This window comes from Rhinolophus hipposideros, assembly GCF_964194185.1.
Source record: "Rhinolophus hipposideros genome assembly, chromosome: X".
NCBI classification, from domain to species: domain Eukaryota; kingdom Metazoa; phylum Chordata; class Mammalia; order Chiroptera; family Rhinolophidae; genus Rhinolophus; species Rhinolophus hipposideros.
Genome location: NC_138046.1, coordinates 112,026,483 through 112,040,017, shown reverse-complemented (window position 1 = coordinate 112,040,017; position 13,535 = coordinate 112,026,483). Strand labels below are relative to the sequence as shown.

Here is a 13,535-nt window from a genome sequence, read left to right as displayed (position 1 = left end):
CAAACCTATGTATCATTTACTGGAATTGTTAATCCTATGGTTTACAGGAATTTGAAGATATTTGGAAGATTAATAGGAGTATTTGCCTGGCATTCAGGCAAATCCTGATTCTAGTCTCAGCTCTGTTAATTTCTTTGAGTTTACTTACCCATTTTGGTCTTCAGTTGTCTCCCCTGTAAATAAATTAGATGGATGCAACATCCCTGAAAGCAATATGCTGCTATAGTTTCATCCAGAACCTTTTGATATGTAAGAATTAAATGACATTGGCTTTGACATATCTTTTTCAGGGTCAATGGTGCAATTAGCAACTTTGAAGAATTCCAGAATGCTTTTAACTGCCCATCCAATTCCACGATGAACAGAGGCCCAGACTCCTGCCGACTCTGGTAGCTGGACTGCTGGTTCATGTCATTCTGAGAGAGCTGTACAGTGCCAGCAGTGGCTGCACTGAGCATGCATCGCCTACTGCTGCAGGCCTGGATTCCCCTGAGGACTTGTATTTGTAACGCACCTTCATTATTTGGGTATTGCTTGGATCTAAACAGTATCTACTCAAAGTCATAGAGCTTAAAAATGGAATACAAGAAGTGAACCAAGTATGTATCTTTGGAAAATCAAACCAACAAAAATAAATCCCTGGGCTACTTTTGTTAAAAACGCTATCTGCTGAATTGTTGCAGTTGTCCATTTTAGTGTGTAAGCCACAGCTAAGCGGCACATAGCATTTTAATCTACAGCTTTGCAGGGAGCCTAAGTAGAATGTGTCCAGAAAAAAAAAATCAGTCTATTAAACTTTGAACCCTCAATGATAAGGACATGTGCATGGATACCTGGGAAGTCTTACTGCTCTGTGAAATGCAGTACTAGATTTTATGCATGGTCATCACACAGCATTTAACAACTCTAAGGTAGTTAAATGAGAAATATGTTGTATCTTTATTTTACAATTTTTGATGAAGTTCTTGCCTTTAACTTTAGAATCTATTGGGATGAAAATGTGTCTCACAGCTTACATCTAATGCAACAGATTGCCCTGTTCAAGTCAGCATGAACAAAATTGGGAGAAAGGCTACTGGTAAAGGATTTGAGTTTATCAATTAGAAAAAAAGGGTACATCATTAAGTCCCAGAAGGTCAAAACTCCCAGTTATGCAACAGCAGGGACCTTAGAAGATGAAATCCCCAAAATTTGATGTGGTTTGCCCAAACCTCAGTGATTTTGTCTGTCTGCCAGACACTTTTCTTTAGCCCAGTTCCTGTTTGTCATATTACCTTCATGTATGTGTGTTCTCCCATTTCTGAATTTAGTAGGCATCAAGGAAATGCTTTTCGAATTCCCCGTTAGGAACGTATGGCTTTCATTCCCTTTCAGTGCAGAGGGCCAGACACTGCATTGAGTAGGGCACAAAATCCCTTCTGTTTTGGCTCAGTTAATGTTACCTCTGTTTTTTTAAAAAAACCTTTTTGAAAAAATTTCTTGATTGAAGACATTTTAGAATCTATTGGTTCAATTAAAAATTATCTGCGTAGTCCAAAGAAACATGACTGTTCAAGTCTTCTTCTAAAGAGTCTGTAAGAAAGAGCAGAACTGCATTTTTGATCCTCAGAGCTTTATCCGTCCAAGTGAAACTCCTCCATCTCTTGGGGGGGGAGGAGAGAGAGAGAGAGAGAGACAGAGAGAGAGAGACAGAGAGAGAGAGAGAGAGAGAGAGAGAGAGAGAGAGAGAGAGGGAGGGAGGGAGGGAGAGAGAGAGAGAAATCGTAATGGCCTTAAAGTTGTTACCTAGCACTTCCCATTTCTTAAAACAACCACCTCCCTCCTTTACACTATACATTGTACCTGTGGTTCTAGGTTAAGTGGGCCAATAGGAAAATCTCAAAATCAAAATAACAAATTCAGACTAACCATAGGAGACCATTTTACATCCCTGTGATTTTTCGTTCTTTTTTAATATCAATAAAATATAAGTGTGTGCCATGTCCTTTTGTAACCATGGGAACTTCTGAAAGGAGAAAAATGCAGGGCACCATCATGAGGAAAACAATTATACTGAGTTAGTCAGAGGAGCGTGATCTTCCCCTTGACTTCATCCTCCTCTCTGAATGGATAAACTTCTGAAGGGCAGCTACCTTTTCTTCCTGTTAGCCATAGCTTAATATGACCTTAGTTTGTAGTTTTAAAAACAAGCGTCATTAGATTAGGGGGGCAAGAAACGTATGTGCCTTTTCTCTGGAGGAATCATTCTGATGTAGTTTACACATACAAGACATTCCTTGTTTTATTTCTGTACCTGGACATTTAAAATCAGCTGAGGTTTGTTATGCTTATATGGATAGCATTTTCCTGCTAGATTTATCTTTTTAAACTCCCAATAAACACATTCCTGCAGGTCAGAGAAAGTGTTTGATAAAAGCCTAAAATTATGACTTTGGAAATGTGAATTGTTTAATTACTTCTTGGTTTGGGAAAATTGGTTGGTGATCATCTGGGGCTGTCACAGTTTCTAAATGATGGGGCTACCTTGTCTTGATCAAGTCTATTTGATATAACTCGGTTATACTGAAAGCTAGAGAAAGGATGGCCATTATTAAAACAACAGCATCCAAGGCAGCAATACCAAATTATCATTACTAGCTTTTCTAGTAGCATTGGATTTCCAAATATATGCTTGTGTTTTAAGTTTTCAGAGTATGCTTTTGTTGTCCTTTCTCTTCAATATGGATTGCTAAAAGAAGCAGACACTGATTAAATGGTAGAGGGAAGAAGGTAAAATACAATTGGAAGGAAAGGAAAAAAGTAGGGAGAAGCTGGCCTAAGAATGTGATTCTGAAAAGAGACAGGATTTTGGCAATCCTTGCTAAGCACATCCATTGGAGGAGAGCCATAAAGTTTTACAAAAATAATTATGGTAAATTAAAAGGAAATTAGATATTGGATCTCAAACTAGGACTGCCATAATACAGTTCTCTGATTCATATACCAGATGTTCTGCCAGTGAACTATTATATGGGCATTGGAAAGAGTTAGCTTTTTGTGAAATGCTTTTGGATTAGTCAAGAATTTTATTTATATAAAGTGGTATTGTTTGGGCTTATCACCATTGCCCAAAGTTTGTTGAGCTTTTCACCAACCACCCAGCATTGGCCTCCTATTTCCATTTTTTCCTTTTATGAGATGGACTTGGTTGGACATGATTAATGCCAGTTGAGGATTCATAAATTATCCTGAAGTTTATTCAGTACCTTTCCTCAATGGAGCCTAGAGCATAGCACATAAATTTTGTCTTATTTAGCCCTGGAGCATTGCTAAGAGGCAGGTAGGAACTATGGCTTGCCACACAGGTTATGCTCGTGCCAGAGAACAGGAGAGGTTTGAAATCGCTTGTCAAGTATCCAGAATCAGGAAAGGCAGAGTCTTTGTTCTTTGGGCTGCTGACCTTGGTATTAACTAACCTTCATCCCTTAGATTACTCACTTCTAAATACATTTACTCCATTGGTATTTCTATAATCTTAGCATTTGATAGGCTTCTTCCTTGATATTTTTAGCATAATGTCTCAGTTGCATATTAAATTATGGAAGAATATATGATTATTTCATGCAACAATATTCTCATCGCTAGTGGCAGTGTCTCACTGGTTTAAAGAAAGGTGTTCTTGGATTATGCATTTTATATCCAAATGGTTATTGTATTTTCTTCCCCTACTTGTGAAACAATGTGAACGATCATTTTAAGGACAATAAAAAGTTGAAAATTTTCTGTTTCCTCTTTTTAAAAAAAATATTAAAACCTATCACATCTATTAACATATTAGGTTTTGTTTTAGACTATGATATTTGCCCCAAACGTACACAAAGCACTGTAGTAGACTAGGTTTCTTGGCTTGGGAAAGTGGGATTTGAATGCAGTAACTTTCTCCATAAACAATGAGAGATTTGCGAGGTGGTCATTATATTTTCTTCTGGGATATAAGTCAGCAGATGTGGTTTATTGCTTATGCAATAATATTCCTATTGAGGAAAACAGAGGCTTCTGAGGAAATTATCAACCACGATATGGCTGATCTGACAACAGTGACAATGAACATCACAGTTACTATCAAACCAAAGAATTTCTATGTGCTAACACTTTTTTTTTTTTTAACAATCTAGTCAATTTATAGTCACTCGTTCAGCACACAAAAACATTTCAATCACCGAACTAGCTGTATTTAGGTGGGTTATATGCAATCTGTGGGCCTCAGTGAACAGTCTGGTCTAACATGGGAGACAGATACGTAAACTGTTACAAGCACCCTACTTTGTGACTAGTATGATGATAGATATACAAGGATATCAGGTTGTAGTTTGGTGCACAGAGAAACAATTATTCACCTCTCCTCCAGTGGATACTATCAGTGCTCTGTCTGCCCAGATCCTGGCAAATCCCTTTTACTGGGCACCCTAACCTTACCTTCTGTAAGTCCTTTTCCTTTCCTTTCCTTTCCTTTCCTTTCCTTTCCTTTCCTTTCCTTTCCTTTCCTTTCCTTTCCTTTCCTTTCCTTTCCTTTCCTTTCCTTTCCTTTCCTTTCCTTTCCTTTCCTTTCCTTTCCTTTCCTTTCCTTTCCTTTCCTTTCCTTTCCTTTCCTTTCCTTTCCTTTCCTTTCCCCCCCTCCCCCTCCCCCTCCCCTCCTCTCCCCCTCCCCTCCCCTCCCCTCCCCTCCCAGTCCTTTTTTTTTTGAGACTTTTTATAAGAGTTTATTTGAGCCAAACTGATGACACATGCTGGGGAGCAAGATCTCAAAGGCTCCCTGTGTGCTTTTCTTTCTAATTAGCTGTGGCTCTCTGGGATGGCTACCCTCATTCTATCAGGGTCTCTTTGCCCCCATGCACTTTCAGAAACCTGTAAGTGCTTGGGAGTTTATATCTCCTGGCGACCTCTGGAGAATAGCTTACTGGTGCAGGACAACGAAAGCCTCACTGCTTTGCCCGAGTCCGGACAAATCCAGAGGCATACCATAGAATTCATACTACTCTATGGGGCATTTTGGGGTTAGGCTGGCAGTGCAAGTAGAGTGCCCTGTTGAATATTTTAGAGATATTTCTGGCATGCATCTGTTCTAAGATCTAGAAAAGTATGCACTGGTTTGTAGTAGGTGTGCCATAGTACCCATGGATAGGAGATAGACATTAGATGGGATACACAGTTGGCGTGTAGTAAGTGGCTGCGTATGGCCTCTTATTGCCCTTAGAGAGTTTCCTTTGGTTTCTGAGCTGATCCTTGAAATAAGAATTTTTGTGTGTAGAGTAGTGGCAGAAGGAAAGATGCACAGATATGACACTTTATGAGTGATCTCTGGGGCAGGGACAGGAAGGAGAGCTTTTGGGGGAATGAAGTCAAGAAGCCTAGAAGCTTTGTTGCTATGTGCTATGCAATAGATTTTATGAGACCCAAAAGGTATTGAGTCTGCTTTGATACACACACACGCACACACACACACACACACACACGGTCTGACAATGAAGTTCACAAACTAGTTGCAACACTGTTGTTAACCATTTTTATATCAGAGGGGTTATTCATTATGAATTTGTACCAACTGGACAAACAGTTAACCAAGTTTACTATTTGGAAGTGCTGAAAAGGCTGCGTGAAAAAGTTAGACGACCTGAACTTTTTGCCAACAATTCATGGCTCTTGCATCACGACAATGCACCAGCTCACACGGCACTGTCTGTGAGGGAGTTTTTAGCCAGTAACCAAATAACTGTAATGGAACACCTCCCTACTCACCTGATCTGGCCCCCAATGACGTCTTCCTTTACATGAAGATAAAGGAAATATTGAAAGGAAGACATTTTGATGACATTCAGGGCATCAAGGATAATCCAATGACAGCTCTGATGGCCATTCCAGAAAAAGAGTTCCAAAATTGCTTTGAAGGGTGGACTAGGCACTGGCCTTGGTGCATAGCTTCCCAAGGGAAGTACTTCGAAGGTGACCGTGGTGATATTCAGCAACGAGGTATGGAGCACTTTTTCTAGGATGAATTTGTGAACTTAATTGTCAGACTTTGTATGTGTGTGTGTGTTATATATTCGAAATTTGAAGAGGCTAATGTTTCCAAATAGGTTTAAGGTATTTGCATGTCCCTCAAGTTCAGGTATATATTCAGATCGCACTCGGGGTGTAAATGATAAATGTCTAACTACTACAATGTTTTGTACACATGAAACTAATAAAAAAAAGCACAGCTGTGCTCTGGAGAAAGCTTGGTGGGCAGAAGAAATTGACACATGTCCTGTCCAGTCCTGGGGACGGGGGGGAGATGACACTAGCTATTGAAACAGATCAACCCAACCCAATTTTATTTCTTGTTTTCGTTACATACAAAACAGATGTTAATGATCAGTGTGCTTCTTTCGTCCAGTTGGTGATTTCGGGACCCAGGTTCCTTCCATGTTGTGATTTCACCATTCTCAACACGACTGAATACATGCTCATCTACAGGAAGCTGGTGGAGGGGAAGAGGCCATGGAAGATATTGAGGGGAAGGTTTGGTCTAGCCCTAGAAGTTATCTTTGTCACTTCTGCCCATATTCCATTGGCTAGAGCTCAGTCATGTGGGCAAACGTACTGTAGGTGAGGTTGGGATATATAGTCTAGCTATGTGCCCAGAAAGAAGAGGAAATCAGTTTGGCTATCAGCTAGCAATCCCAGCCACACCTTCTAAAGTGAAATATGGGGCAGTAACATTGAGCCCTTAAGGATTTAGGAAATTGCTTTTGAGCATAGCACAATGAAAATGTAAAATGCCATTGGTAGCCTGCAGTTTATTCTGTAGGAGTCTTTTTAATTAACAGCTTAATTGGATAATTTAATCCCCTTTAGAATTAGAGATATGAAAATGAAAATGAGATACTCCCTGTGATCTGACAAAACCGTGTTTTAATAAACACACCAAAGTGAGCCCAGAAATGAGCACCACAAAAGCATTGCCATAATTTGCGATCAGTGAAAGAAAACCTGATCTATAATTTTAATTACTTCTAAATGGTTTAGATACATGTTTCATTTGAATGTGTATTTTGTTTAGTTAATTGCCTCAATTAGGAAGATAACTGAGTATAAGATTCTGTGGCTGTGCCATGGATTTATGATATTCTAAGCTTTAAAAATATATCCCATTGAGATAGTAAATAAAATAGCCTGTGAAATAAAATATTGTGTTATATCTTCTAGTATTCTCAAGAATTTATATGAAAATTGTTTTTACTTCTCCATTGATTATGAGATGAAAAATTCTACTCATCATATTCTTATCTTATGGATTCTCCACTTGAAAGAGAAACTAAAGCTCAGAGTCCAGGAAATGAAGATGAGTGTCCACATACAAGTCACAGAAGTACTATTTGAATTCTGGCTTGAGATTCCACTTTACAGAGAAGGAAGAATTAAGTAAGTTAAAATCTACAGTGAAAAAGCTACCTAAACTGTTGAGTGTCATTTATGCTGCCAGTTGGGCTGAAAAGTCTGCAGATGTCCTAGGCAAAAAGAGTATAGTTTACCATTTAGAATTATACTGTGTCAATTTCTAAACCGATTTAGAAGTCAGTGGTATGAGTACCCTGGTAACAGTTATACAATCCTCCCACTACAGTGACATTTGATGAATGAAAAGAAAAAAAGAAAAAAAAAAAAAGCCCAGAGCAAATTTTTCCAAAATTGACGAGATTTTCAGTTGGCATTTGTAAATGATGTTTTCCCTAATAACTATCACGATAAAAATGGCTTCCATCTCTCGACACCAACCATATCTTAGGCACTCTGCTAGGGTCTTGCAGACATTATAGCTAATCCTCACAACAGTTTTGCAAACACTTATTGTTGTTTCCATTTCACAGGTGAGAAATACTTTCATGACTTGCCAGGACCACATTAGCAATTGGAGGAGCCAGGAATAAAGTCAAGTTCTGTCTGATTTCAAAGCCCATTCTCTAATGCTTTACTGGGCATATGGAACAATGTACACAAACCTGATCTTGACCTGTAACTTATTGAAGATCTCAGGTTATGTTCCATAGTCATCTGTTAGAAAATAATATTAAGACAGGAGTCAGTTCACAGGTATTTGTACTTGATGGTAGTTCCATCTTGAGTCCTTCAGAAAGCTCTCCAGAAGCTGTTCTTCACTGATAATGCTAGCTGCCGTTTAGTAAGCAAGTACCACGTGCTAGACATGCACTAAATGCTTTATTTACACCATCTAATTTAATCATTAAAATAACTCAGGCACCTATTATTACCCCCATTTTATAGGTGCGGGAACAGAGGCTTGGAGAGGTCAGAGACTTGCCCAGGATTATTTAGCTAGCAAGCAGCAGGGCCTGATCTGAATCCAGCTTTATCCAAGGGCTCTCTTAGGCAAATGTACAGCTGAGTCCTGGATTTCTGGACTGGAATATCCCCCCCACCCCCCCGCTTCAGTTGGTAGACTCCCGCTAAATTTACTTGTATTCAGCCCTGTGCTCTCTTTGTTTGGTCATCTGAAACCAGAATGTTTCCAGGTCACTTTCTCCAGAGAACAAAACCTTTGCAACACTCCCTGTAGGTAGCTGAGGGCCTGTCAGTTCCGTTACAGACTTTGAAGCAATCACCCTGTTCTTAACCCTCTCATGCATACTGACATTCTCTCTTACCTAGAGCTTCCAAGACCTGAGGCCTTCTGGTATTCTACAGGGTACTTCAGCTTGCTTCTAGTACGGGTCTGTCATTTTTACCCATGTGGTTTTATGTCTTTTACAAATATTTTTAGTATCCTTTTTTGTTAGAGGGAGAGTAGATCGATATCTGAGTAACTGGAAGCCTACGTTTTGTTTTCTAATGGGAAAATACAACAAAAAGTTGTTTTGAAAGAAATGCTGCTATAGATATAGTTCTATACTGAATTATTGCCTTTACCCCACAGTAGGTGTAACTAAAGAGTCTAAAACTTCCTTGGAATTGCTGAATATTGGGAGGTTTTATTTTATACAGAAGCCAATCCTACTTTTTTCTTAGTTATTTTAATAAAACAAGCATGTGTGAACATTTGGTATTTTCCATTTCTCCTAAAGACGTATAACTTAGTCTTTAGAGAATTGATTTCAGATGAAAGGAGTATATCTCCGTCCACCTTCCGAAGTTGCCTAGGAATTCGTCTAGGAGAATTCTGGGGTGGATTTGTCACAAATGCTCCAGGGGAAATTTTTACTTATCAACAAGGGCCAAGCTCCATCCTTGGAGATTCACATTTCAACTCTCATTTGCACGCATACGCAGGCTCTTGCACAGACTGAGTTTGAGTTCCTGCACATAGCCTGTTGGGAAGAAATCAATCAAAAGCCTTTTTAAGCTTAAATGGTTCTTTAGGAACTGAAAACTCAGTGCCTCAATTTTATTGTAAGCATTGAATAAAAACCATTTTAAAGCATTCAGCATATTAAAACTACCCTACAAATGCCAATAATGATAAAGGGACTCCTTCACCCAGGCCCTGGTGATATCTGCGATGTAATATTTACTGTAGAATAAGAAAAAACTCAACTGTCATTTAACATATGCCTGCAACACATGAGGCAGAGTGCTAGTAGTCGTGCTGCATTTTGATTAATCCGGGAACTTGGTGACTTTAACCTCAAGCTTCATAAACAATTTATAATAATAGCATCATCATTCCTCTGTTTTAAAAGCCTTCAGTGATCTTTCCATTGTATTTCCAGTAAAATCCAAACAACTTTCCCTAACCTAAAGGCCCTGCATGACCTTCTCCACTGTCATGTCTCCATTGCCTTTTTCCTAGTTACACTGGTCTTTTCGTTTGTCCAATTTACTAAGCTTTCGGCTATCTGCTCAGTGTCAGGACCTTTACAGCTCTGCATGAAATGGTATTTGTATGTCTTTCACATAACCCTATCAAAATTAGGACTCTACACTCTATATAGTCTATCACCTCACCTAGCTTACACCTTCCTAGATCTCCCTCCCTTCCCCACCTCTCCTCCTCCCCTCCCCCTTTCTTTCTTGGCCTTTGTTGATGAGTAAAAATTACCTCTGGAACATTTGTGACAAATCCACCCTAGAATTCTCCTTCACCAATTCCTAGGCAACTTCAGAACGTGGACAGAGATACACTCCTTTCATCTCAAATGAATTCTCCAAAGACTAAGTTATACGTCTATAGAAGAAATGAAAAATACCAGATGTTCATGCATGCTTGGTTTATTACAATAACTAAGAAAAAATAGGATTGGCTTCTGTGTAAAATATAACCTCCCAATATTCAGGTAGGAGCATCCCTCAGACTCTGAAGAATAGCAAGGGGGCTATTGTCTAGTGTAGCTGGAGTGGAGTGAGCACAAGAGTGTTGAACAGGCTGATATCAGGACGAAAACTGCCATTGAGCTCATTGATGGTCATGTAGACCATTGTAAGGACTCTTGTTTTCACTCTGTGTGAGATGGGAAGCCATTGGAGACTTTTGAGCAGAAAAGTGATAAGATCTGACTCATGATTTCCATGGTGATTCTGCTTGTGTTGAGAAAAAACTGGATGAAAAAGGGAAGAAGCAGGAAGACTACTTAGGGGCCTGTTGCAATCATCCAGGTGAGAGATGGCTGTGTCCAGCAGAGTAGCAGGGGAGGCAACATACAAACAACAACAGCAACAAAACTGCTCTAGAATCATGCTACCTTAAAATTTCCAATTATTTCTTTTGTATTTGTCTTTTTCCATGTTGCTCCCTGGATCCAGGTGTAATTATATGGTATAATTTTAGTCAGAGCATAATATGATTTGGCATGATTTTTTTCCATGCAATAGTATTGGCATGCATCCATGGTTCTTTATAATATTCTATTTATAATGACACCATAATCTTCTTTAGAGTTTTTGTGACCTGTTTTGTTCAATCTTTTTTTATTGTTAGAAATTTATTGATTTCATTTTTTAACTCTTGTAAATAATACAGAGATAAATATCTTAATGTGTAGAGTTTTTTCCTTTCCTCTCGATTCTTTTCTTAGAATAAATACTCAAGAGTGAATACTTTTGTGGCATTTGAAATATACTGACAAATTGCTTTCTAACAAGGTTATATGTATGAGGATATATACATTGTTTTACAACAGAACTGGATCGGAAAAGGGTCTTGCCCGTAAGAAAGTTATGGTATATTGGGGTAAATAGATGTATGTGTAAGCCAACAACTATAATATAAAGCATAATGAAGAACACTATGAGAAGGTACCACATTTAACAAAACCTGAGCAGCTCTAGGTGTTACTAATTTTATCTTTACTAATATTTTACATCTATTAAATATATAAAAGTATATCTGGTTATTAATTTTACTAATTAACTTTTTACTTCTGTTACTGTAAGTTACCCACATACCAATTCCCTTTGCCCATTAAGCTGTTAAGATCTTGATTTTTGTCTTTTCACTTATATGAGATGTTTATTGCTTATTATTTGTAGTCATTTATTTAAATGGAAAAAATTCTGCTCTACTCCGCTCTGATTCTCATCTTCGTACTTGTGCAACTAGTGTTGTTCTTTTGTAAGGTAGTGGAGACAGGGGCAGAATGCTCTACTTCATATAGTTTGCCTGGCTGGAGTAAACGTTATACAAAAGACTATGATAAAGTTAACAGAGATTTGGGAAAAATACAATGTTAAATGCATATCAGTTAACTGGAGAAATACTTATTGAACTACTTGCTAGATAATATTCTAGGGCTGGGAATACAATGATGAATAAGAGATCTAGCTCCCAATTATTTAACGATTTAAAGATTATTTAACAATTCATAAGGAAAAGTAGATATGTAAATAACAATTTCAACAGTGTAATATATCATAGAATAGAGGTGAACACAGGGTTCTTTGGGAACAGGGTGGGATAAAACTATTCATAAAGCTAAGTAATGAAAGAATTATAGTGCCGTCAGCTGTGAAATCAAAATAATAATAAAAAATGAATAAGGCAGACAACTCAATAGGAAATTGGGCAGATGACTTGAACTTGTTCACAAAAGAGGATATCCAGATTTCCAACAAATATATGAAAAAGAACTTCACTAGTCATTAAGGAAATGCAAATTAAAACCACAATGTGATTCATTTATATTCCCTTCCCTGCAGAATAGCTAAAATAAAAAAGGATTTAAATAAACCAAACTCTCATATACTGGTGGTATGATTATAAACTGGTACAGACACTTTGGAAAACTATTAGGCCTTATCTTCTAAAGCTAAAATACACGTATATCCTATGACCCAGTAATTCCACTTCTAGCTATTGAGTTGCTATCTTAGTAGGCCAAAATGGTTGAATATTGTCGATTTCATATTGTTCAAGCTGATGTATACCCAACAGAAATGCACACATATGTTCACCAAAAGACATATAGAAGAATGGTCATGGAATGTTCACTGTTTGTAATAGTTCAAAACTGGAAACTGTCCAAATGCCCATCAACAGTAAAGTAAATAATAGAATATTAGTATACAATAACAAGAATGAACAAACTACCACTACACACATGAGAGTGTTTCTCACAAACATAATATTGGATGAAAGAAGCCAAAGAAAAAAAGAACATTTTTTGTGATTTTATTTATATGAAACATTAAAAATATGTAAAAATTATCTATGCCATTAGAAGTCAGGGGAATGGTTGCCCTTTGAAGTTTAGTGACTGGATGTTAAATCACAAGGGTGGGCTTTTGAGATACTGGTAATATTAGACTTCTTGATCTGGATGTTATTTGTATTCATGATTTATATACTTTTAGATATGTATATTTCACTAAAAAGTTTTAAAAATTACAGTAAAATAGAAACAAGAAAGTCCACGTAAGTTTTGATTCTCCCCCCCCCCCACAATAACTACTTTGATGCTTTTTGAGGAAAATAATGAATATCAAATTCTTCTAAAAATCTTTTTTCCACCCACCTTTTGAGTTCTTGCTTTGCTGGTACTCTTGGGTATTCCTGCATTTGTTGTAGGAATGTAGGTAAGAGACTAGACCGGGTGTGGGGTCTGCCTGGGAAGCCTTCTTAGAAGAGATGATGCTGGGTCTGAGTTTTGTAGCATCCATTGGAGACAGCCAGGGAGGCAAGTGAAGAGCAGAGAGTTCCAGGCAGAAAGGCCAGACTGCTGGAAAACATGAAGATGTGGTAGAGGGGGGAAAGAACCCTTTGGGAAGGGCTGGGAATGGCTTGCTAGAGCTGGAGCTTAAAGAGTGGCTGAGGAGCAATTAGCGATAGGCAAGAGAGTTTGGCAGAGGCCAGATCGAGAAGGGCCTTGAAGGGTTATGCTGCTGAGTTTGGACTTGATCCTGTAGGCTTCTGGGAGCCACTGAACAATTTAAATTGAACCAGTGACATAATTAGATTTCTGTTTAATGAAGGGTAAGCTAGTGATGGTGTGGAAAACACTTGGAGAGGGATAAGACTGAAGCCTGGGGGACCAGTTAAGAAGCTATTGCAATAATCTATGGGAGGTATG

The 13,535-nt window shown here is 38.2% G+C and overlaps 1 protein-coding gene across 1 annotated transcript in view; it reads left to right on the top strand.

Moving 5' to 3' along the window:
- Positions 1–764, top strand: part of PHEX (phosphate regulating endopeptidase X-linked) — a 191,850-nt gene extending 191,086 nt beyond the window's left edge. Inside the window, exon 22 of the mRNA XM_081043200.1 lies at positions 291–764. Coding sequence (XP_080899326.1) covers positions 291–393 — 103 coding nt within the window. The 3' untranslated portion in view covers positions 394–764. The remainder of the gene's footprint in view (positions 1–290) is intronic.
- The last annotated feature ends 12,771 nt before the right edge of the window (positions 765–13,535 follow it).